This window comes from Notothenia coriiceps, unplaced genomic scaffold, assembly GCF_000735185.1.
Source record: "Notothenia coriiceps isolate Sejong01 unplaced genomic scaffold, NC01 NC01_scaffold00020197, whole genome shotgun sequence".
Lineage (NCBI taxonomy): Eukaryota > Metazoa > Chordata > Actinopteri > Perciformes > Nototheniidae > Notothenia > Notothenia coriiceps.
The window spans coordinates 54,728-80,486 of record NW_011352898.1 but is presented as its reverse complement, the minus strand read 5'-3'; the positions used below and the strand labels follow the sequence as shown (position 1 = coordinate 80,486).

General features: G+C 40.6%; 3 protein-coding genes across 4 annotated transcripts in view; all 3 read right to left on the bottom strand.

Annotated features, from left to right (window-relative positions):
• exoc7 (exocyst complex component 7) overlaps positions 1–7,130 on the bottom strand; it is a 32,354-nt gene extending 25,224 nt beyond the window's left edge. The window contains exons 1-5 of the mRNA XM_010779450.1: positions 6,934–7,130; positions 6,706–6,771; positions 5,840–6,024; positions 5,608–5,713; positions 4,732–4,954 (exon numbers count right to left, since the gene is read on the bottom strand). Of these exons, the coding sequence (XP_010777752.1) occupies positions 4,732–4,954; positions 5,608–5,713; positions 5,840–6,024; positions 6,706–6,771; positions 6,934–7,011 (658 nt within the window). The 5' untranslated portion in view covers positions 7,012–7,130. The remainder of the gene's footprint in view (positions 1–4,731; positions 4,955–5,607; positions 5,714–5,839; positions 6,025–6,705; positions 6,772–6,933) is intronic.
• Positions 7,131–8,171: 1,041 nt separating this feature from the next.
• Positions 8,172–12,339, bottom strand: tvp23b (trans-golgi network vesicle protein 23 homolog B (S. cerevisiae)). The gene is made up of 7 exons (XM_010779447.1): positions 12,234–12,339; positions 11,314–11,387; positions 10,853–10,997; positions 10,642–10,731; positions 9,882–10,007; positions 8,858–8,986; positions 8,172–8,770 (listed from the first exon to the last, which is right to left on the bottom strand). The coding sequence occupies exons 1-7, from the start codon at positions 12,243–12,245 to the stop codon at positions 8,744–8,746; spliced, it is 603 nt and encodes a 200-aa protein (XP_010777749.1). The 5' UTR covers positions 12,246–12,339; the 3' UTR covers positions 8,172–8,743.
• Positions 12,340–13,235: 896 nt separating this feature from the next.
• trim16 (tripartite motif containing 16) lies at positions 13,236–24,277 on the bottom strand. Of its 2 annotated transcripts, XM_010779446.1 has the most exons (7): positions 23,949–24,277; positions 22,837–23,648; positions 19,975–20,070; positions 15,703–15,936; positions 15,445–15,616; positions 15,036–15,131; positions 13,236–14,142 (listed from the first exon to the last, which is right to left on the bottom strand). In XM_010779446.1, the coding sequence occupies exons 2-7, from the start codon at positions 23,530–23,532 to the stop codon at positions 13,532–13,534; spliced, it is 1,905 nt and encodes a 634-aa protein (XP_010777748.1). In that variant the 5' UTR covers positions 23,533–23,648; positions 23,949–24,277; the 3' UTR covers positions 13,236–13,531. The 2 variants fall into 2 exon arrangements, with proteins under 2 accessions (XP_010777748.1, XP_010777747.1); XM_010779445.1 differs by lacking the exon at positions 23,949–24,277 and having other exon boundaries at positions 22,837–23,809.
• Between the last annotated feature and the right edge of the window lie 1,482 nt (positions 24,278–25,759).

The window sequence follows — 25,759 nt, the reverse complement described above, 5'->3', positions numbered from 1 at the left end:
TCTGACAACATTAGGGAATTCAACCTACAAAATAATAAAACTGAATTGCTTTGCAAATAGCGCCAGCAGCTGCCTCGCTCTCTGGTTCAATTTCAAAAATAGTTGTCTCTATTAGTTACTTTGACAAAATACATGGATACAAAAATTAGGTTTTCCTTTCAAATATGAAGCTTTATCTTTAAACGGCCATAAAGTTGGAGACGTCGATGAGCGTTTGTTGACGTGTGTTTTTTGCAATGTGCTCCACAACACTTTTCACAACAAACAACTGATTATCTGTTCAGCTTGTTAAGATAAGATAAGGTGGACCTTTATTAATTCCCGTGGGGATTGTTGTCCTTAGTTTGATCTTTATTGCCCTTATTGTAAGTTGCTTTGGATAAAAGCGTCAGCTAAATGCTATGTAATGTAAACATTGAAATTCAATAGGGCACACATGGAGTCTATTTAAATTGTTCGTCTTCATCTCATCTGATCATTCTAAAACACGGATATTTTCACAAAGCCAGGGCCATCTGAAAAAAGGCTAAGAAGTGAGTTAAAGTGGTGTGAAAATGGTTGCCAAAACGGTATTTCCCTTAATACACGTGCAGAACTTACGTTGGCTGTAGTCTTTACGGCGTGTTCAAGTAGGACTTTTTGGCTAAGCACAGGCATTGTGAGAAAACAAGTTCTTTGACATTAGCCGCATTCACACCGCAGGACTTTCCCTGGTACTTTGGTTCTTTAGTTCCGTTAGTACCAATAATGTCGCGTTCACACCGCCGGGACTACTCAGTGCCGGGAACTCTTTTGGCCATTTTCCTGCTAGAGAGGTGGTACGAACCTGGTGATAAAAGAGTGCCAATTTCTATTCTATTTCTATTATTCCCGTTAGATTCTGAATTTTTTTTGTTAGGCAGACCTTTTTTTCCTCGCTACAAAACCATATCCACACCTGAGCGAGTAGTTTTTTTGTACTTTAAAGCAGTTATGACCACAAGTACTACAACATCGGAGCGGTGGAATGGTGAGGAAGTGTCGGCGATTCTGGCAATTTACTCTGAGGACGGGATGCAGCAGCTTCTACAGAAAGCAGTTCCCAACTCCAAATGTTTTGAGCGATGTTCGCAAAAGCTACTTGAGCGGCGTGATGCCGTTATTGTTATGTCTTGACTGTGCAATAAAACAAACAAACTGGCGAAGTTTTATTTATTGTGTCCCACCCCAAATTTGCAGAATAGAAGAATGTGAGAGCAGACAGGTGTCGGTGGTTGAATTTATCTACAATGTTGCAACCTTGTGCAGCAATGGCAGGGGCATAAACACAAGTCTTACACACATAAACACAAGTAATTTATCATGTCATTTGTTTTAGTTAAATAAGGGAAAAACACCAAACAACGGTTAATGTCCTTTTCCAAAATCAGCCTGAGGGGGTAATATATAATACATACATAAAGATAAAGTCCATTGTTATAATAGGCTATTTTATTTGTAAATTACCCTTATAACCCAGCCTCATGGTGCACATGATTCTTTGCTTGGACATTTTGTTGGTTTGAGTCATTTGAGCTCGGATTCTAGAAGGGACATAAAGTAACACGTATCTTAGGAAGATATGAACTTCATCTTGGTGAAGTTGATGCTGAATTCACTATTTAGTAGATAATCATGTGACACTTTATCTTTGCACTACGGTCTGTCTGCTGAGCCTACCTATATATATATATATATATATATATATATATATCAATTACAGCGGGTGGCTTTATACCCTCCCCGTGTAGTTCTTCTTCTCTCGTTTTTTTTGTACTCCGCCGTGAAGTGTTTTGCAAAGCCTGCCAGTAAACCCAGAGAAGAAGAAGACGAAGTGACGTCAGCGTAATCTTGCCCTCAGGGGAAATACTGCGGTGTGAATGCGATTGGCACTAGCCCCCTGGCGGAGGTTCCAGTGCCGTGGTTACTTTAGTGCCGGCACTAAAGGTAACGGGCAAGTCCCTGCGGTGTGAAAGCGGCTTTGGTTTTGTGTGTCGCTTTCACACCAAGTACTTTTCCCAGGGAATTAGTTCCCGGAACTTAGTTTCCAGGAAACTATTCCTGGGAAACTATGCAGCAGGACCGCAAACAACTTCACGGCGTATACTGGGGGACTCCGGGACATCGAATGGCATTAAATCGCCCACCCGAAGTCCCGGGTAAATCGGCAGAAGTGCCGACACCTCCTTCATCACTCCACCAACTTCCCCATGTTTTTAATTTGGTGTAGCCATAAGTTAGTCCTCTCCGGTTGGTGCGCTGGCTAATTGCTAATAATGCTAATGCGAGCAAATAAAATGGCAGCTCACAAACCATTTAGGAGTTTTACAGGGCGTGGTTTGCAATTCGCCAGCCAACAGAAATGGAACCTTTTCCTCCCAAGGAAAGTACCCACCTCTCTAGCAGGGACTGGAAAAGGGTGTGAAAAAGAAAGATCCTAGTTCCAGATATTTTGGTGTGACGCAAAATTCCAAGGAACTATCTGAACTATTCCTGGGAAAAGTATAGCTCTCCGCGTGGTGTGAAAGAGGCGCCTTTTATTTCCGGAACTACTCTGAGTTAGATCGCGTTAACAACGGAAAAGTTCGCCTGAGGGAGGATTACGCGCAAAATGAAGCCGGGCTGAGACCGTCACCACTGGCTCTTCTTCTTCTTGCTTTTGGTTTACTGGCAGCCGCAACAGGGCTCAGCTTAAGGAGGCGTCCCGCGTCGTCCCGGGGTCGCCGAAAAAATATAGTTGGGGCAGGATAAAAAAAATGTTGGCGCGAATTTGGGACGAGAGTTAAAATAAAAATAGGCCTGTTAACTCTACTACGAGAGCGATGAAAATTAAACTGACTGCCACGTTTTGTGTGAGTCACAGTATTAAACCCTACGCTTGGTCAACAGTAACACCCACAAAACATTTAGCAAACCCGCCGAATAAAACACACACAACACATACACCACAGACGGTACGTATACTGACAGCCAGCGGCACAGCTGCCCGGCAATTCCCTGCCCGCGAGAAATAATGAGAACTCTCCACCGCATTCAGTCCATAAGCAAATATGCTGCGCGCTCTCCCCATGTAGGGAGATGGGTACCGAGGCCCCTGTATCAAACGGCCCCCGGGCCAGAATTATTAAAAAGAACGTGGTACTGTTAAGCTCCGACGTTATAGGTAGTGGAGACATTTAAAAAATATACGTATTGGTGATTATTGCTACATAAAACATTATATCGGCAGTTTTAGTTTCGCCCAACTCATTTCTAATATGCAATAAGCCTACAAAATGGCGTCTATGATGTATTTTCGATCTTTCCAATCCAGGCGTCTGTGTGCAAGGGGGCGGGGGGCAGTTTGTAAAAGGTCTCCTGACTGTGTTACAGACGACTGTCATCCTGGTTATTGGTTACTCTGGTTCTGTCAGGACAGGTGTGTTGGATTTTTTTGTTAGTTGGATGGGACTTGATTGGATTCAATTAGAGTAAACTTTCTCGTTTTGTGTGTTTTTTTTTTAATATATTTGGCCTTTGTTTCTATGTGTTGACTGATTTCTTCAAATAAAAGGTTGATGAATCATCATCTAGATTGTATGATGTTTTTTTATTGTTAAAGGTCACTTTGAATGAATTTAACTAATGATAATGTAGGAAAAACTAATATTTTAAATTCGGGACGGTCCACATTAATTTCGGGGACGGGCTTAGATTGTATTTCGTGACGGTCCGGTGAGGTGATGGTGAAAAAATTAGTCGAGAGGCCGCGCACACCACGAACTGGGTAACGCCGCCCGAACCCATTGGACTCATAGAGCAGTAATGACTTGCGCCACCACCGCGAATGTTTCTTCTAGTTGCCAAAAGAAGTGCTAAAAAAGCAAAGAAAAGGCGAAGTTATATTGCTCCTCGGCAAGTCGAACTGGCACCTCAGAGCCGCGGGTGAAAGCCCAAAACCATATTTCGGTGCTGAATCGCAAGACGAGGTATCGGTGCCTTGGCGATAGTCTTTATCGAACTCAGGGTGTACGATTCATGTATCAAGACTGCAGGAACAACATAAACCACCGCGACAAACAAATACCGGAGCTGAATGCCCGATAGCACTATTAGCACTATTAGCACTATCGCTAGCACCGTTTTCGATTCAATGAATGTCTTGGTTGCAAATGCTTCATTAAGTTGCTTGTGTTACCCCCTTTACGAGCAACTAATTGAGTACATAGATTGCACCTTGCACTATCGCCACTACATTCTTTTAAAGTGCAACCAGACCTTGGATCGCTTCGCTCTGTCTGCCATGCCTGCGGGAGTCTCTCAACAATAATAAGAGCGCTGTTGAGAGAGATGAGGAGTGGCATTTACAGTGGCCAATCAGAGGGGTCTCAAACCGGATACATCACACGGGATGAGGGTTCCCAACCAACCAGAATGGTTTAAAGTTAAACTAAGGAAGTAGACGTAACAGATATACCGATAGCAGCACCGTTTGTCCAGCGGCTTAACGGTATACCGATACCGTCCAATCAGCTACCGGTATTGAATTAGTACCGGTTCTCGGTACCCATCCCTAGCTAGTACACAGCGTAATTTCAGGAGAGATGTTTTTTGGTTTTCCCACCTGAACACAATATCTCTCTCTGTGTGAGACATGGAATACAGGAAAACTAAAAGACAAAAGGAAGGAAAGCTAGAGTAGGAACAGTATGCAGAGCCCAGCAGGAAACCCACCCTGGTTGCGTCCGTACTCCACCAGCCAGCCGGCGATGCAGATGATGTCTTGGAGCACAGCTTCTGGCAGATGTTCCAGCACCACATCCTCCTGGACCTCCAGCTCCTCGTCCACACTGATGGCGTCCAGGATGAGGATGGGGGGAACGGGTTTACTGTAGCGGGTCAGGAGGCTGCGGAACTCCGCCTCCAGCAGCTCTTTGCCCTTCTCAAAGCGAGCTTTCTGCACAAAGGAAACATTGGTCAATTTCCTGGGAATTTGACTTTTGTTCTCTTACACATAAAAAATGTATAAACCTACACTGCTTGTGATATGTATATCTGGCTGGTTATTTCAATGTAATTAAGGTCAGTTTTACATTTAAACAACAAACGGCATGATTTTTTTCTCATTTACACAGATTTTTCTGCACCCAGCACGTCCTAGACTTTTGGTAGTAAAATATTTTAGAGATATATTTACAAGGCCAATCATGGCATTAATAATTGAAGAGACAATAATCAAAGATCACTGCTACAAAGGAATACAATGTGAGGAATAGGATGCAATTCATTAGTTTTAAAGCCACCAAGAAGGAAAAAAAAACCTGTGTCAAATATGAAGAAATACTTTTACATTTTGGAATGACGCTTATTATCTTTCTTGCAAATAGATAGAAATGAAGATTGACACCATCCTTATGTCATATTTGTATGTTAAATGTGAAGCTCGAGCCACTTAGCTTAAAGGCTAGATGTAAGGAGAAAGATAGTGTCATTATCTGGTTTGTTTTAAATACGTATACAAAAGTTAACTTATATCTAAATCTCAGCAATGAGGCATGTAATCGTTTACCAAAATTCACATAAATATTCAAATAAAGCTGAATACTGTACCACTGTGTTGAGTTCGGGGCTGTCAGGGTTGTTATCCTGGAAATATTCCACAGCTTTCTGAATCTTTGCAATACAAGCAAGGTACTCATCCAGTCTGCCTGTCGGACTGAAACAAAAGGATTAAGGATACGTCAGTTTTCTACATCTGCTCAAAATCCATCAACTCTGCCTAGAAATGGAAGTTGTTGTTGTGCCGATCAGGCAGAACAACCCACGATCCCCTCAGTCTCACCCCTCTCTGATGATCCTGTCTGTGTCTTTGGCCACGTGGTAGTAGCTGATGACGTGGTCCATGCAGGACAGAGTCTTGTCCACGTTCTCCTGCAGGCGCTGCAGGTTCTCTGTCTGCTTGTGCACCGGGATGATGGAGTTCTCCAGCTGCATCAGACGGCTCTCGAACGACGACAGGATGGAGACCTGGAGAAACAAAATCATAATAAGTATTTATCTGCCGACAAGAAACAAGAACAAAGACCATAACATCCCATCTCTTCTTTTTTGTTTTTGGTGTTTGAAGCTGAGATCTGAAGAGCAGGAGGGTTTTTTAAATCGAAGCACTAGCTAGATTAAAATGGATGTGCTTAGACTTGTCAAACCTGGAAAACAGACTATAAAGACTTGTTAAAACCCAGTTGGAGATCATGAGCCTTGCTTCTTACTTTCATTTTTGTATTCTGTTATATCTTATCATTGGTTGGCATTGTTTTCTTATTTCTACATTTTCACCCGTACCATTGTATTATTTGTGTTGTGTCTATTGTGCATATGAATATAAAGCCTTGGATCTCTTGAATGTTTTACTTTTTAAAACACTATATGTAGACCTTTTACGACTGGACATGGAAACTATAATATCTTTTTTTTCCTTGTGCAGAAATCAATCTAAGTTAAGTCAAAATAAAGGACAAATAGAAAACATTTACAATGAAAAGGGTACGTTAATTAGGAGGAGAATAAAAAAATAGTTAGTTTGTGGGACTTGGTAACAGTTCCTTATGTACGATTGAATGTAGGTGTTTACTGGTATACGGTACATCTCTGTGTGTGTGTGTGTGTGTGTGTGTGTGTGTGTGTGTGTGTGTGTGTGTGTGTATATACCATGCCCTTGGTCAGCTGATCACTCTTCTCCAGGTTTTCTCGGATGAATGACAGCGTCTCTTGCTCCTGTAACATCACACAGAAAAATATTAACTTCACATTCTCACGCTGTCAGTGGGAGTTAGCATGTTATATGTACTAATAATTACAATTCATACAGCAGGTTAAATAAATATTCCACTAAAAGGCTCGTCAGTGATGCTTCCTTCCTCTCCAGCCATAACTGACCTGCTTCAGTTTCTCCTCTATTTCCCGCTTCCTGGCGGACGCATCCTCGGTAGGAATCATCCTGGAGGTAATGCCCATCACAGGACGGCCACCAGTGTATTTATAAAGATTAAAAGCTCGATTAAAGTCTTTAAAATGACAACAATGACGAGCAAAACGTACTGTTGTGGCTAGCTAACAGTAACGAAATCAGACAGTTTTACGATTACAAGAGTTTTCCGGTTTGAGTTTCAAAGTAAAAGACACTGTTATTGAAATGTGTCAAGACTTTGTTTCAAATGGAAATTACTTACCATACTAAACAAATAAATTGATAATAAGCCTAAATGTAAGTTATATTTATAATCCACTATTAAAGAATTTTCAACAAACGTGACACTAAAATATACAGTTTTAAATTAGTCGTCCAAACAAAGATATGTGGTTACTAAGTTACTTAATTTAAGTCAATTTTACTTTTGTGTGTTAATCATGTTTGCAAATGTACCGCTCAATAAAATGCATATTTGATTGTTTACTAGATGAAATGTGAATCGTCTTTATTTTGAAAATAACATCTTAGTTCCGGTCTACAAGTACACTCAAGGCTTCTCTTCCGTGTCCGTCTCATCCTGGGAGTGTTTGGAACCAAACTAGCGCTATTTCAGTTTTGGTTGATACAATAATGTAGTTAATAATTGATACATTAATCTGCATAGTATTTGTGAGGTATCTGCCAGGTCTTTTATCCAAACTCTATCGGTTAGCAAGGACAACATAAAGCAATTTCATTCAATGACAAACAAACCTCTGGTAGTCGCTGTAATGATCCACTGTTTTCCACAATGATCCACGGTTTTCCAATGGCAAATACTGATTATCTCAGTTTACTTTATTTTTATTTTCAAAATGTTCCCCTAAGCTTTTTCCTCAATCTGATTAAAGTGATAGATAGTCACACATGGTTATCTTGATTGAAGACAAGGATTTAGTGATTTTAAAGTGGCATTGGGAATCGAAACCAGTCTTTTAGAAAATTATGTTTGTAATAAAAGAAAATGCTGGAGTTAATCAAAAATGAAATGCAACAAAATCTCGGCCCTTGTTTGTATTAATTCATGTCGTTTTTTCTTCATATGGTCTTATTTCACTTTGAGTTTACATAGTTAAACTCCCTGACTTTTAAAATCATTCCTTTTCACAAGTTGAGCAGTGAATGACAACTTTTATCAGAAATAAAAACAACCACGCTGTTCGGAAAAATTTTACAAATGTATTTGCACATAAGAAGGTGTTCCACATAGTTTCTTTAAATACATATTTACAAACTCCTGAAATACTTAACACTGTTACTTTACAAACTCGCCTGTTATACAAACAAAAATGTTTGTACAATACCTCCCAGAAACCACATTATTAGTGTTATAAAGATAAAAATGAAGAAAACAAATCATTAAAACAAACTAAATAAGATACATCAGTGAGCTGAGAGACTACATGACACATCAAACTAGTCAGCTTAACATTTCAAGCCATTACGCCCTTTTTTTTTTTTTTTACTCATGCACTTACGCTTAAGTATCAGTTAAAGTCAGCGAGGGTTTATTGCTGGTCTCCAGTAATTTGAAGCAACTGCCACACCTCTGTGGAAAACAAAGAAAACTCCATATGGGGACTGGTTGAGTCACAGAGTACATTAGTAAGAAAAAAAACACAATTTGTATCAGTTCATATAGCAAAAAAGATGTCTTCCCACGGATCCACTTGGTAAAATAATTGATATCATAGCATTAAGAATAATGCAAACAAGTTAAAATCGCAGAGCGGCACCCTACGACTCCTCTTCTTTAGACATCGCCTGTGGATGATAAACATGACACAAGTGAGAATTTTTAAAACAACAAATAATGTGACTTCACAGTATATTACCCAAAATGTAAGTCACCTGTTTGAGAAACTGTCGTCCAAAATAATTTGTAGCCATATTCTTGAGGCTGGTCTTGCCTCCCACTTTACACTTCACATAGCCATAGAGGTTGGCTCCTTGTAGCACCACTCCCATGATCACCACCGGCTGTGTGGAAGAGGACAGTCACAGTTTGATTTGACAGCACTAGCCAAAATGATAATTCTCTCATGATGAATAAATCCCACATTAAGACCAAAACCAACCATCATGAATCTGCCAACACGTTTTGTGTGTACCAAAGCCTGATATATCTGCTTCCTTTGTGCCATTGTTGTCAGAAAAACTGTTAAAAACACATCAATGTGCCATGCTGTTGACTTCATTATCATAGAAATACACTGTAGTTTATTGTGACTTAATCACACATACACCACCCTGCTGCCACAAATAGTTTGCAGAGACCCAAATGTGGATTGGTTCGTCACTGAAAATAGTCCACAACAAAAGCTGTTTTTTTAATTTATTTTAAGGAATTGCAGACTGGCAGGCTCTAGGGAACCCACGCAAGGCAACAAAAAGTATTTGTTTAGTGCCAAAAATATCCCCAAATATCCATTCCAGTGTTTTTATGAAATGGCCAAGTGTCTGTGGTTACTCTGTATTAACAGTAGGATATTTAAGTTTCTGTTATTTAAATTGCTGATGTCAGTTATCAAATGAAGTCAAGATAGCCGTGTTGGTAGTCTACCAGTGACAAACATGCTCTTCTAAAATGCCAACTTTTGTTTGCTGTGCAACATCAGAGGTTGGATCAAAAACAGATATGGGATGCTGTTTTGCCCTTATTGTTTCAGTTCAGCTTGCTGGAAGTGACGTCCTTTTAGTCCTGAAGTGTTTTGGGAAAAATATCTGATATATATTTAAATAAACTTTAAAGTGTTCAATTTTAGAATGGAATTTGGTGTGGTGTAATTTTGTGAGCACATTGGGCTTTTTATGGAATTTGTTGAGATAAGAATAATACAAAACACATATTTATCTTTTAAAGTTGAGAACTTACCACCCATTTAAGTTTGAAGGAAAAGAGGGTGCTGAAAGCAAAGATGACCCAGAGAATGGGACAAACGATCAGACCAATCCAGAAGATTCGGGACTCAGAATCTGACGCTTGTTGCTTCACGGTCCCCTGAAGAAAAACAGGATATTCTCACAGTTAGGACATCTGCAAATACTCTAAAGATTGTTGAGAAGAAAAAAAGTACATATATCATCTCCATAGAGTACAAGAGGTCAGTATCATGAGGGGTTAAAGTCCCACGTTTGGGACAGCACCACTGCTTAAACACCAACACTGTGTTTCAATGTAGATACTCTTCTTAGTATGCCGTCATATCGTACACTGTGAACACTTGTGCAGTGTCTGAATCTCGGCCATGTTGTTTGTTTCAAATCGCAAGCCACTGCTGTGACCTCAGCTTAAGTGACCATTGCTGCTGTTAGCTAGCTAGCTAGCAACTAATATTGTTCATGGTAGCAAATCCTTACAGAATGTTCAATTAACCCAATCAAATTAACAATGGCTCCTTTTCATCAGTAGTACATTAATATGTGTATTCAAATATTAAATAATAAACACTTCTACACAATTGCGGCTGGTCCCGCAACTTCCGTTATGTACTGTAGTGAAGATGGTGGTTGTTAAGTGTGACAACTTACTGACCATTATAAGTGCCATATTTCGTATTGGGATGCACGTATGCCCTCACAATGGCACATGTAATTGGTCATATTGAGACACATCACAAAGCAACAAATCTTACCTTCCTAGACTCAAACACCCAGTGGCTGCGTCCATCATCGTCCACCTGGTTCCACCACCTCAGACCCACCAGCAACCTCCCACTGATGTTCTGTTAATACACATTATATTTGTGGTCTTAAATTAACATCAGCATTATGAAAATATTTCCTGTTCTCGACTAAAGAGTACTAAATTGACTAAAACGTATTGTGTAAAGTGACAAGACACACCTTTACTGTCCAGAAGTCACATGAGAGCAGGAGGATTATTGTGACCATGCATGCGATGAATGTGCTGCTGAAAATCTCACAGAGCAGGTACACGATGACGGCGCTGACTCTGAAGAAGAGGTGGAAGAAGCAGGCCAGTGGATGCCTAAAAAAACGATTTTCAACACATTTAATGCAATGTTGCAGTACGGCAGGGATGCAAGTTCATAATTTTTATTTTATTTATGTAAATAAAAGAAAAATTCTTGATGTTTGGTGCAACAAAATAAATTGAACAAAGTACAGAAAGTGTTTTTACAATATGACATTAGTATTTTTACTCAAACATGTTTTCCACTACTGCTATCTATATATATGAAAATAATCCTTTAATTTGAGAAGTTGCAACTATCACATATTTTGTTTAAGTGATAAGCAAGCACTGAGATACAGTAATAGCAATCGGTCCTCTGTAAACTTACTTCATATTTGACTTCTTTGACCTTTTCCCTGCATCTTCCTCTGCGTCAAACAGAGACACGTCTTCATCATTATCCTGAGGGATCAATAAGGAAGAGGATAAACCCACAGAGACTCAGTACACAGACATATTTCAACTAAGGCTTCATCTTTGTTTCCATACACACTATTCATGGCTCATATGAACATCGGAGGTAACTGCATGTTTATTTAAATCCAGAACATTACATTTGAGTTACTACAAGACTTCATAATCAGGAACAGGTGTTTACAATGGGATGCATACAATGAACGCATCAGGGTGAAATTAACACAGTCAAAGCTGAAGTCGAGAATATAATAGAACCAGAAAAATAACAATACAAATGTGTAAAATAAAATACTTAGCAAATAATTGTAAGAGTGTATTTTGATTAAGAACAGTCAACTGCTCAAAGCTTATCCATACACCGAAGATACTCGCTTGCTAAAATAAAAATGGCTAATAAACACACAACAAGTCAACGTCCGGTTTCCCAGTGTTGTCGTAGGTGTTTGTTAATGATTATAAGGACGGGACCATGTAGCTAACTTTAGCTAACGTAAGCTAAATTGGAAAATGTAAAGCTACTTGCTAAAGTTAGCTGGCTATTAGCTACTATCCTTGAACATATGTAAACAAGCAAGACATGTTATTACAAGTTAACGTAATCGTTTAGTGGTTTGGGAAAGGTAAAGCCAAGATAACGTTAGCTGTAGAAATGTAAATAGCTACAACAGCTAGCGTGCAAGCTAGCTACTTAGCACTACAGATATTCCCCTCAGCTGGAGAATATTACGTGTTTACGATTTCATTAACTGTCATTGGTCCTACAATATGAGGCTAAATTAGCTGAATGATATATTTTATTTAATAGATGAACATTACAAATGTGTCACTTACTTCTCTTAGCATGATGAAATTTGCAGTAGCAGTCTCTCTTCCTGGTTACATGCTCAGTTGGATATCACGTCACTGTATAAGGTGGTCAGGTGACCCAAGCGTGCCACGTACCCTACGTCAAGACAGTAATGAAATATATTGAAATGTAGTGTTTACATTGTATGACTATATTTGATGCATCTTATTACTGATATATTCATAGTACTGTTTGTAATTAATTTGTAATTATGTAGGTTATGGTTATACTACATTACCTATACATGTAGCCTATTTCTACTCACAGGATGTTATTGGATAATAATAAAATGCTTCTATAAATAAGAATAAAAATAATAATAATACGCTTTATTTATAGACCACTTTTACAACTAGAGATATAACTCAAATGTTCTCTACAAAACAATCGGCAAATACAAATTAAGAATAAAATTAGACAATAAAAACAAATTGGAATAAATATCAAGTGAAGGTTAGTGTATTTAAAAACTGAACAGAAATAATGAGAGCTTGTGAAATATTACAAAACGACAAATCTTTAAAATATGTCAATACTAAACTATTAGGTGCTTTAAAAAACTTTTAAAATATCCCTACAATTCATTCTAAAACATAGGCAAATGTTAAAATGGTTCTTGGAAACTTGTATTATGCTCAATTAGACGTTTTAGAGTGAACATCATTTTTCATACAGACATCACATCATAATGTGTAAGACTGCACTCTATTATCATACACCACTTGCTCTTAAACAGGCAAACATTAAAACTTACCATATGTGATTATGACAACAACATCTCTCTTTTTTTTCAAGAGCCCAAATACTTCCCGACACGTTGACCAAAATGTGTGGCTTGTGTCACAGATTTTCCATTCATCGTTTGGAGAATTTCCAAAGTAATCGATAATGGTTAAAATTATCCCACTAATTATTTAATTTAGGATGTTATTTTAATGATGTGTGAAAGCTCAAGCTGTGAACAAAAATAGACACAAAAGAAAATCTAAGTAGCACTTTTTTATTTTCAAGGAGAAAACATAGAACACCTCTGAATTCACAGTAAGACCAAAGTAACAGAAGTCCCCTACGAAGAGTAGTATAAATACGACTTGGGCCAAAAAAACATGATAAACATTCACAATTCACCCAAACAATAGGTTGCTGTAAACAGGTTTACCATGGGAAGACTGTCCATATTTTAGAGTTAAAATAAAGTCTATTGTGGGATAAAACATGATTAAGTCTCACCAGGTTGAATGGTGACATAAATGATCCGGAAAGAACTGACTTCTTATCAATGTTATGCCGCTGTTTTTGGAACAATTGCTCCGTTTGCAGGTGAGGTTGGAGGAGAGGGACTTTTGAGTCGTAATAGCTCCCCTGGTGCCACCAAGGCGACGATGTTCTCCTTCTTGGACAACCAGAAAGCTGGGTAAATAGGCTCAAGAAACTCTGCCTTGTAATTATGTATGAGCGTCATGGCGTCATCCACACCGTAGAAAGCCAGGAGGCCTCTTGAGTAGTCCACGTAAACCCCGATACGAGTAAACTTCTCCACATTGAGAGGGGTTTCCACGTCGCTGTGCCAGGCGGAGAAGGTGCGCCCGTTCCACTGTAGACACCAGGAGAAGTTGTTTCCCGTGATGCAGCTGTTGCTCTCGTTGCCCTTGCGGTCGATGCTCTTGTAGGTCAAACCCAAGTGCGTGCCCTCGCCGCTGATGTCCACCTCAAAGTAGTGGCGGCCCAGATAGAAGCTCTCCGTCGCCAGAACTTGGCGGCAGTTCTCGAACCTCTCAGGTACGTCAGGGTAAGGGTGCTGCCAGGGTGTGGTGTTCGTCACTTTCCTGTTTTCTTCCGTCAGCCGCAGGAACTTGTGGGCGGTCTCCGCATCAAAGCTCACGTTGGTGGAATCTGGGAGAGGATTGTGTAAATGTAATATGTTGTAAGAGTTATGTAAGACTAGTCAGGAGTGTAAATAGCACTGAGGTCCCAGAGGTCATACCCTATAAAGTGTTGCTTTTGTTTGTTTCCATTTTTATTTTCAGTCACAACCTTGGCTTGTGACTTTGTACAAAGAAACATGTTTTTGAGGCCCAAACAGGGAAGGGATTTCATATTCCAAAATATAAACATAACTGTGTGAATCATAACTTTGTTTTTCCTACATTTCTCTGCTATTAATCATCTCACGACCTTTTCACATTTATCTCGTGACCCTCCAGAGGGGCCTGAACCTAAGGTTGGGAACCACTGGACTAACTGTATACAAAGTTGTTACTCCATCTCTTAATAATGTCCCATTTTGCTGCAGAGCAAGAACCTATACTTTTGAAAAACTTGGCTGATAACACTTCTGTATTTAAACAACGTGTTACTTGTGATATAGTATTTATACATTGGTGTGCTTTTAAACATTGTTGTCTCGCTATTTTGTGCATCTACTGTGACATGTTTGCATGCTTTAATATTTAAGGGAGTGTGTGGGAGAGAAACTCCCTCTGGAAGGAACTTTGGGATTTTAGCCTTTGCAGACCATTTACATGCACAAAAACCTATAACAAACTACACGAAAGGGCTAACCCTCAACAAATATAATGTGTCCCCTTTAAACTTGAGTCATTCCAATGTTCTCGGAAATGTAATTCCGATAAAATTCAACGTGTTGCTTTTCTTAAAAGGATTTAAGGGTAGCAGGATGCTAGGGAATGGGGACTCATTATCTCATGTTTTCTAAATTCCTCACTACAACAATGACTGCAGTTTCTCAGCCAGATGGCTCATATTCAATTACCGAAAAGACTTACACTTGAGGAAGTCGGTGTGTGTCACTGGATCCGGTACAGTCATGTTCTGTTTTGCTGCAACAATTTCATGAACTGTTGTCTTGATTCCCATTTTGTCTGTAATTAGAGAAAGTTCATTTCAGTTAGAACATAACTCAAGTTAGATTTATTAGCTTTGTCATCAGCTGGCACAAGAACGCATCACAGGGAAACTAGTATGAGCTGTCTGTCGGCTCTGACACACATAAATAGGTGTGCCTCGAAGCCAACAGGTGGTTAAAAGCATATTTGTGCGATAACGCTATGACACACAGGCTGAAAATTCTTTACATGTGTGAACACGTCCTGACAGCGAAACAACTATCAGTCCACAATAAAGTCAAGGTTTTTGAGTTCCCCTACTGGTATCTTTTCTTCTGGTTTCTCCTACCGTTCTTGCAGGTCTCTTTCACTTTCTCTATGTATGAAGACACCAGCATGGCACACAGCTCGTGCGTGGACTCAACGATGACGCTGCTGAAGGAGGTCAGACGGTCCATCAGGCCGATGGAGACCCCAGGCAGAGAGTTATCAGTGGCCTCTTTCTTCCACTCCGAATACTCCTTTAAGACAAACACAGCAACATTCAGGTATAAGAAGATTTTAGCCTTTGGTTTCACTTTGTCCTTGTCTTGGCTTTGTTCCTTACCTGTAAGAAGTCCACATCATTTTTGTTCTTGGAGAGCTTCTCCACCTGCGCCTGCGTCTTCTTCAGCTCCGTGCACCTCTGCTCCAGGTGGACCCGGATGCCGTCGGCCTGCCTCAGCGCCTGCTTCTCATCGGCCTCCAGGATCTCCGTCACCTCCCGCTTCGCCCTCTCCATCACGGCCTGCAGCTCCTCGAACTGGGTCTCGATCACCGCCTTCACCTCTGTCACTGAACTCTGTGGGACAGTCAAGTCAAGTTAATTGATTTTATAATGAAACTCTGAAATGAGAGCAAACTACTTTTGTACATGTTTCTGTTATACTCTTTTTGTCCTGTATATAACTTATAATGTCTGTAACTCAACTAGATATTTTCTATTTATCAGTTCTGACTTAAAGAAGACATATTGGGCTTATTTTAAAGAGCAACTTCCAGGTTAAAGACACCTGTGAATAAATGTGTAGGAAAATGATGAATACACTAGATTTTCAAAAAAATATACAGAAATATACACTACAGTGACATCTGGCGTCGTTTTTGTAAGACATTTTCACTTCCGCATAAAAAAGCCTCGGCACGTGACCTCCCGCGTGTGACGTAACACGGGGGACACAAGGGGGAGAGCGGCCGGTGTAACGTATTAATAAACATGGATCCCAATGCTAGTTTCGACACAGAAGACACAGAAGTTGAACATGAATATTCAAATGCATATGACGGACCACAACCTTATAATTATGAGCCTGCTAGGCGTCCAAGAGACCAGGAGCAGCCAAGGATTAGAAGAAATAACGGCCATCGGAGAGAAATTGAGCTGTGGTGTGAGGAGANTGTAATGTAAGTCTTCAATAAATATGGCATCATATTAAATCACTTTACTATTATACAGTATATTTCTACCAAACTCACTATTTGCATTGTTGTTGTTAGCATCTGGTTAGCTAGCTGCGCTAACGGATATTTTAAAGAGCAACTTCCAGGTTAAAGACACCTGTGAATAAATGTGTAGGAAAATGATGAATACACTAGATTTTCAAAAAAATATACAGAAATATACACCTACACGTTCACTTCCGCATAAAAAAGCCTCGGCACGTGACCTCCCGCGTGTGACGTAACACGGGGGACACAAGGGGGAGAGCGGCCGGTGTAACGTATTAATAAACATGGATCCCAATGCTAGTTTCGACACAGAAGACACAGAAGAAGTTGAACATGAATATTCGAATGCATATGACGGACCACAACCTTATAATTATGAGCCTGCTAGGCGTCCAAGAGACCAGGAGCAGCCAAGGATTAGAAGAAATAACGGCCATCGGAGATAAATTGAGCTGTGGTGTGTGGAGAACCAGTGGAGAACTGGGCAGCTATTTTGGTGAGTGACCGGCGTTAGCTACAGAATGTTAGCTAACGTCACATCACAACATTGTGAAGTTAGCTATCATATATCAGGCTATAACTAACGTAGCATTGATAATATAGTAACGTTACTGGCAGGACTGTTGATACTAATCCATAACAGAAACTAATGCGCAAGTATCAGCCGTATCTCGCATTACCTAATGCAACTCCACACTACGGTGCTGTGTACTGGAGGGGAGACGCGAGATGCGGCTGATACTTGACGATCTGGCGGAGAAAGGTTGTGGAGCCTCCGTTGATATGCCGTTGTAAATGGCTTGATGGAAAGCAGGTGTGTAGTCGGGGAGGGTGCAAAGATGATTGCAGCAGGTGAGTGGAGGTTGAGCCGGGAGCCAGGAGTGACAGCCACCACGCACACACAAACAACACAGACAGGGGGAAACAAACAAACACAAAGGAGACGGCTGGAGCAGTACAGCGACCACAGGGTTACCTAATGCAACTCCACACTATGTCTTACGGTGCCGTGTACCGGAGGGGAGAGAGAGAGAGAGCAGCGAAGGGGGGGGGGGAGAGAGATGTAATACGGTTTTCTGATAAAGCTGTGGAGAGTATGTGCTGCAGGGAGGTGGATGCACAACGCACCCAGGAACGAACGCTAGCTCCGGTCCTTTTCCCGTGAGAGAAACTGTGGACTCGATGTCCTGACAGGCTGGTATTTGTGCAACCTGCACAAACACAATACTGCACCATGATTACAAATGGTGAAATACAATGTAAAACTACCGAAAAATACCAGCTCACTAAAACACAACCGCTCTACTCAACTACTAACTATTCCCGCGGTCAGAGAGCGGAGATGTTTACCCTTTGTGATGTAATATGACGCGTTTGACATATGACCTTAAAAAAAAGCAGTTTTTAAGAGCAGAGCTCAAAATTGCTCCTTTCCCTCTGAATTCCTGCCCTTATGTCTCGTAAAACATATCAAATCCTCATATCAAATCCTACATTCACCTTTTTAATTGTAATTTTCAAGCAAGTTTAAGCATAAATGTAGAAAAAAATAAAACCTGCAAGATGCTCTTTAAGGTCCATATTTTGATTGTGTGCCTCTAGTGGGACATGTCTCCATGCTTTAATGTTCATAAAGATCTTTATTTTTCTCATACTGCCTGTGCTGCAGCACCTCTTTTCACCCTCTGTCTGAAACCAGAGCCCAGTCTGCTCTGATTGTGTGGCTGGCCGGCTCTGTTGTGATTGGCCGACCGCTTAGAGATGTCCCGCCCCTTAGCCTATCATATACAATGTATTGTAGTAGTGATGTCACATTATTATGGAAGTAAACAAAGGAGTCCGATGGAAGCGTTTCAGGCCTTTGCAGACCATTTCCATGCACAAAAACCTATATAGCACTACAGGAAAGGGAAAAACCCCAACAAGCATAATAGGGCCTCTTTAATTAAAGGTCCCATGTCATGGCCATTTCTAATGATCATAATTCCATTGTTGAGGTCTACTAGAATAGATTTACATTGTGCATTTTTCCAAACTCACATTGGTTTCTCATACAGCATCTCTGTATAGTATGTGTATTCACTCTCTGTCCTAAACGGCTTTTTGGAGCTCCTGCCCCCCCTGTGAGCCCACTGTGCTCTGATTGGTCAGCTCGCCCACTCTGTTCTGATGAGTCCACCACCGTTTCAGCGGAACATCAGTGATTATGTGTTACAATGGCATTTGTTAGCAACCAGAAAATGACACCAGCAATGATAAACAGATGAGAATGCTGCGTGGGGTCTGGGTGCCGTGTTGGCGGGACATTGCGCGGCTTGCTGCTGTGAGGAGCGGACAGTGTGAGCTGGGTTCATTTCCTGCTTGCTACGTGGGGTCTGTGAGACAGCGAGACATCACGAATGGAAACGGGAAGGGGGGTGCTGAGGGGGCTGCAGCACCCCCACCTGTGAGGCTCCACTAGCACCCGCACCCCCCCAGTGTGTCACATTTTCGCCGCTGAGAGAGTGTGTGTGTTTGAGCAGCTCCACGGACTCCATTTGGACCAATGGGTCCATTTGGGTATGGTCCCTGTACCCAGGAAGAAAAAGAGAAATCTCCAACGAGGCATTCTGGGGCAGCACAGACAGATCTTTTCTGTGTTAGAGTTTTACTCGCCACAGGATGTAGGCTACTTTGAGGGTTTTTGACTCTGCAGACCGTTTACATGCAGAAAGACCTTCATAACACACAAGGGGACGGGTAATAACCGGAAAAGCATGACATGGGACCTTTAACATTCTGTTTGTCTTGAGCCCAAATATTACTATTCTGTAATATAATTGTTTTTATTTATATTACTCACGTTTCCTCACACTTCAACACAGTAGCAAATACTGTATATGCCTCTTACTTCAGTTAAAATTCCAATTGTAATGTAATCTGACACATTCTTTGCATTCTTGTTTTAAAACAAGTTAGTCATCCATTATCACATCCAAAGCTCAACAGTAACTATAGAGGTCACATTGTGTGGACTGAGGACCATTTACATTCCCAGAGAGGAAGTGATGCATATCTACCGCTCAACAGGTAACAGGTAGGGAGTGCATGAAGCCACATGATAATCTTACATAACATGCTCAGTGAGGGAATACCTGGTTGCCTCTCAGACACATGAAAAACCTTGACGGTTGCATTCCCTCCCACACCTCAGGGCAACTTCTCCTCTTGGGGTGGCTCTAAAAGGCCCGGACACACCAAGCTCACACACCTCACCTCACACACCTCACGGTCCTTACACGGTTGGCTTCTCAAGCCAAATATAACTGCTGAGTAATGAAGTATTGTGACATCCATGTGTCACACACACAGTGAGTCCGTTTCACATTACTCAGACGGTGTGTTTGTTTACCTCGATAGTCACTGTGTTGAGTTGGAGTTTGTTGATGGCGTTCTCTGCTGCGGACACGGTCTTCACCATCTCCGTCTGCTTGTCCCTCAGTTCCTTCTGTGAACACGAGGAGAAGAAAGAATTCAGCATTTAGAGTCTTCACAGTAACCACAAACCATGCTGTCATGCTGAACATAGGTCAGATCCTGGCAGACGCAAACTGAATGTATTGATGTAATGATGTAAACATTTAGGCTGTTTCTTCAGGGAAACGGTTTTGTTTCTGAGCGTCCCCTCCTCTAGGCAGTGGGGGGGATAGCAGACATTGTATTCTGCACTGTGACATTCGTAGCTTTCAAAGCGTGGCCTTGTTTCATGATTCAAGTTCCTCGGCAGGTCCAGACATCTCTGGCATCTCTGGTGAAAGACTTATTTCCAACCTTTCTGTCTAAAGGGTATACCCTGAGGGGGAATCTACAAATCCCTTACTTGAGACGTAGTAATAGGGCATCAAGTCTATGTCTTTTTTAACCTACATTTTTTAAAATTATTATAGACATCTGCTCTCCTACAGCTAAAACGTATTGTCTGAGGAATTTCATTTGGAGAGAGGTTCAAGACAGGGACTACTTCCTCTCAGTTCTGCTAGATCTGTTGTTAAGTGTGACATATGTAGGGCCAACAAGGACTAAAAAGACAACAGGAAATGCAAGTGCAGTGGTGAAAAACAGAAACATGTTAAAGGTAGGGTATGTAAGAATGGAGAAACCAGCTCGAGTGCGCTAGAATTTGAAAATACACAACCGAAATAAATCTGCCCCTTCCTTCAGACTTCCTTACAGAGCCCCTCCTCCAACACACACGAATGCGCACATGACCAATGAGGGTTATATTCTGATATATTTAACCAATTTGGAAAAATATATACCATAACTGACTATATATCAACATTTTTGCTGTAATGTTTTTTGGATCTTGCTGTCTCTGAGATTAAAAACATGGCTTTGACATTCTATTCATCCATGTTAGATTAATTGATTCACCAAACTCAGGCCAAAGCTTAAGCAAAGTTTCTGAACCACAATAAAACTATTACTGTTACTGTCTTACTACCTTTCCCAAAAAACACCAAGGAATACTTACTTTTTGATTAACTGGATAGGAAATACTGTCAAAATTTGAGCAACAAACAGTTATTTGACATACAGCAAAAGGAAACTTGTTTTAATCTAGACTCAGATTACAGATTCTAGAGGTAAATTATGATAAAAACCCCTCTAAATTCTTCAAATATTGCATATTAATCTTGACTAAAACAGATGCTAACCGTTGACTCCAATGTGATACTAACACACATGCTAACACACAAGGTGCATCCACTGGTGTCTGGTTTCTCCCCCTGAAAACATTGCAGGAGTAGACAAGCGAAACCGAAGTCTGAGACATGTCATGAGTTCTATTAAAGGAAGAGTGTGAAAATGTGGAACATGACCCGAACAGGAAGTCATGTCACTCACGCTATTGTCTTCTGGTTGTCATGTGGAAATACATATTTTGTTAAGGGGAAATGATTGAGTGCTTAAAACATGCAACTTGATGTCCTCTATTAGAATCTATTTGACTTCTTCTTTTCTATGTATACACAGTGGAGGATTCTTTATGCAGCTCATAAACTTAAAGCCTGTATTTGAACCTTCATTCTCAAACAGCTCCAGTAAACCACCCATCACTGTTTGATGTACAGCTCTGATGAAGCACTTTGAGGTTGAGGAACAACACACACACTGCAAATAACAGGTGTAAGCTAGAAGCTACAGCTCCCTGAAGGAATCTGGACTACAGTTGTTTAACCTGAGGGTCATGAGCTGTCAGAAAAAGAAACTGATGACACTAGCTGGAGCTTTGTTTCTGCGTCAGAGGCGCTAAATAGAATTTCCAGAGAACCAAATGTTGTTGTTAATCACACAAAGCGAGCCTAGAATATGATGACCTTTACAGTGGATATTAAGTGAGAATTACTGTCCTAATTAGGTTTAAAGAGATTATAGATATCATTATTGGACATGTGAGAACAACTGTGGTGTATTTTGAGGATACATTCCCATCTACACTGGTGCTCATCAAATCCTCTCAATTAGACACATACCTCTTTTTTATTACATGAAAGCAGGACTTGGGATATAATTGAAAAGTAATTACACTTTTGGTTGATTTTATGGCTCAATAAAACATATTTTAGCCCTCATGTGTCTGCTCAAACTGTAATGGACTCAGCCTTTGCCACACAGTGAAAAATCGATAACAAATAAAAGCATTCATCGAGGTTTAAGATAACAAAACCGCACTCTAGACATGCTGTAATATGAGAATATGTTGTTTTGTTCAAATCTGCTGCACCCAACAAGGATTATAATCACCCATATATACAATTTCAACATTTTGTAAGGGAAGTCTTCAAATTCCCTGTATAATACGAACAATGCTGAATATAGTCTGGATTGTTGGGTTAAAACAAGCAATATATATTGAATATATGATGACAGACAGAGAAAAGCAACCTGTAGCCAGTGAATATTTTAGATATTGCTTGATAAATGATTTAGAAACATTATGTACACAATTAGAATTTTTCCTGATTTCTCTGGGTTTTTTTAGTCAAAAACTGGACACCTTGATCATTTGAGGTAACACAAATATTTCATAAGGAGAATTTCTGAATATAAATGAATGTATGACCTGTGATGAGTACAGTGCTTACTTTTTTTTTAAAGTTAGTTTATCAACTAATTACTCAAAACTATAGTTGTATCATACACCAAGGGACTTATTTCTTGATATATAGTATTGAGGAGTTCTAATTAAATACAAATTATTTTCACTCGCCTCTATTTGACTTCGAGCCTCCACCACAGGGATGGTGTTGTGGCCCTTGTGCTCCTCCGTCACACAGTCCTGACACACGCAGCAGGAGTCAGCGCAGCAGAACAGCTCCAGGGGCCACTTGTGGCTCTCGCAGGTCCGCCTCTCGATGTCTCTGAGCGGCTCCACCAGCCGGTGGTTCTGAAACTTGGGGTTCTCCAGGTGGGGCCGGAGGTGGGCCTCGCAGTAGGACACCAGGCAGGTGAGGCAGGACTTGAGGGCCCTGCAGGGGCTCTCGATACAGGAGTCACACACCACATCGTCGGGGCCCAGAGGTTCCTCCTTCACCTCCTCTTCTTTCACCTCTTCTTTCTCTCCATGTGTCTGGAGTGGCCCCTCTTTCTTCTCCTCCTCAGGCTTTTGAGGGTCTTCAGACTCCTTCAGGTCTTCTTGGATTTTGATCTCCCTCGTTGTTTTAGGGTTCTGCTCCTCTTTGCTCTTGATCTCCGGAGTTTCAGCCTCTGTTCCGTTCTGTTTGGGTCCAGGTTTAGGCTGGTCTGAGCTCTGCAGACACTTGGGACATCCTTTGTTTTTGTCCCCCAAGCAGGAGCCACAAACAGAGTGAGGGCAGGCTGCTGTCTTCTCCCCACTCAGTGCACCTGAGCAGACAGTACACTGCTGCTGGGAGACTGGAGCTGCTACAGCTGCTGTGTCTGCCATGTCTTCAGAGTCTCTGTCTGTCAGCCTTCTCTCTTCTGCTCTCTGGAGAGAACTGGCTCGGCCACTCTGTCAGCCGGCAGTTCCTGGATCACTCTGAAGAGCCTGAAAGGCCACACCTAGAGGATGTGAGCGGGAGTCAAAACCCATAGTTTCAGTCTAAAAGCTCTCCGCCCCTACATCCAGCCAGACAGCCAGACACACACACACACACACACACACACACACACACACACACACACACACACACACACACACACACACACACACACACACACACACGCCCTCCCCTTCCCCGAGGAAAAAGAAGCCACAGGGTGGAGCCCACACTGTAAATGAGGAAGAGAGGTGTAGAGTTGCATTCCCCCACATGCATTGTGTTTGAACATGAAGCGAAACACACAAATCTCTTATCTTACCTTTACTGTTGTTTGTTTGTATCTGACATCATCATTAGACTGAGCAGATCACTGCTGCAGCCTTTTGTTTGCCAGCCTGCTTCCTCTCTAACATCATGGGAGCATTTCGGTGCTCCAAAGTTCAAATGGAAGTTCCAGTGAGAATGCAAATAGTGAGTGAATCAGCGGATCAGAGAGCAAACATCAGGGCAGCAGCTGCCATCCAGTGACCAGCCCGTCACAAGTGAGTTCTTTGCTGAAGTGGGGATTTGGAAGTGTGGAAACATGTGATTAATCACATGTGTGCTCAGCCAACCAGAGACAAGTCTTTTTTTCATTTTCTCTTTTTGCAAAGGTCTTCAAAACTACGTTTTTAAAGGTTATTTGTATTTTTGTGTTTTTTTTTATATTAAGGAAATTCACACATGAAACTCACAAAAGTTCCCAATAGTGGTAACTCAAAAATAATGTAACTGGAGCAAGAAAGACAGTCTGCTTCTAAGGATACACATTCAAGAACAAATATAAGAAGGGACATTTAGAAACATGTTGAAGTGTAAAACAAGCATGTGTGGGAAATACCCTTGTTTAAATGTACCATCATTTATTCAACATCCACTTTTTGTCTCCAACTTTTTTTTGCACTTCTTTTATAATTATTCATTTTATTATCTGATGCACCTTTTTTTATATATATATAGTAACATTTTCCTGTTGTCTTTATTTAAAGTGAACATATAAATAATTACAGTTCGGAAACTAATATGAACTTCTTTTTTTCCCTCATACGTGTATGATAATTGACCCTTTAAAAAAAATCGGTTCATTTTAAGTAAACATTTTTAATGTCTTTTAATGTCTTAAATATGTTTTCTTTTGTTCAACTGCATTTTTTTACTTGGAATACCCAAAAAGAAAAAAACCTGTTTTTGGAATCTGAGGAAGACAAAAAAAAAAGGAAAAAAGGCAGCGGTAACATCCTGAATGTATCTTTTGCACTTCTTTTATAATTATTCATTTTATTATCTGATGCACCTTTTTTTATATATATATAGTACAATTTTCCTGTTGTCTTTATTTAAAGTGAACATATAAATAATTTCAGTTCGGAAACTAATATGAACTTCTTCTACGTAAAGAAAAGTTATTTTCTTAAAATATACTTATTGTTTAAAAGAAGATGGGTGTTTCTCAATGTCGAGGACGCTTCCTTGGTAGGACATGTCTTCTGAGTCAGGTCCTTCAGAAGCCAGGCAAGAATCCTTCCTAGCCTCGGAAAACAAAGAATTGTGGAACAGGCTAACAGGTGTGCAGGTGTGCGTCATATGCGAGGCCCCGCCTTAAATGGAGCGCGATTTCCGCCAAAGATTTTGGATATTGGTCCGTGCGCAAAGCATTTGCGGGGATTATAAAACCGCGGAGGATACACGTGCAGCCTCGATATTTCCCGCAACGAAGGACTCGAAGGCCTCGGTAGAATTCCAAGGATCCTGGACATTAGAACAGTCCTTCGGCGGGACTCGATGACGGTAGTATCCTTGAAATAGTGGCTCTGGAGGAGCCTTCCTCGACATTGAGAAACACCCCATGATTATCATCATACTTCATATTCTATTAGATGCAGTCTTTGTAATGGGCTCTGAACCAAACAAAGAGCTTGTGATTTTTCTAAAATCCAAACTGCACTCACTATTTTATATATCAATGACAGATTTGTTTTAAAGTCCATAAAATTGACAAGAGAGTGAATATTATACTTACATTTTGCATCTCCTAATCAATCAATAAATAGGCAACTGTGAGCTAATTTTCAAACTTCATTACGTAATAAT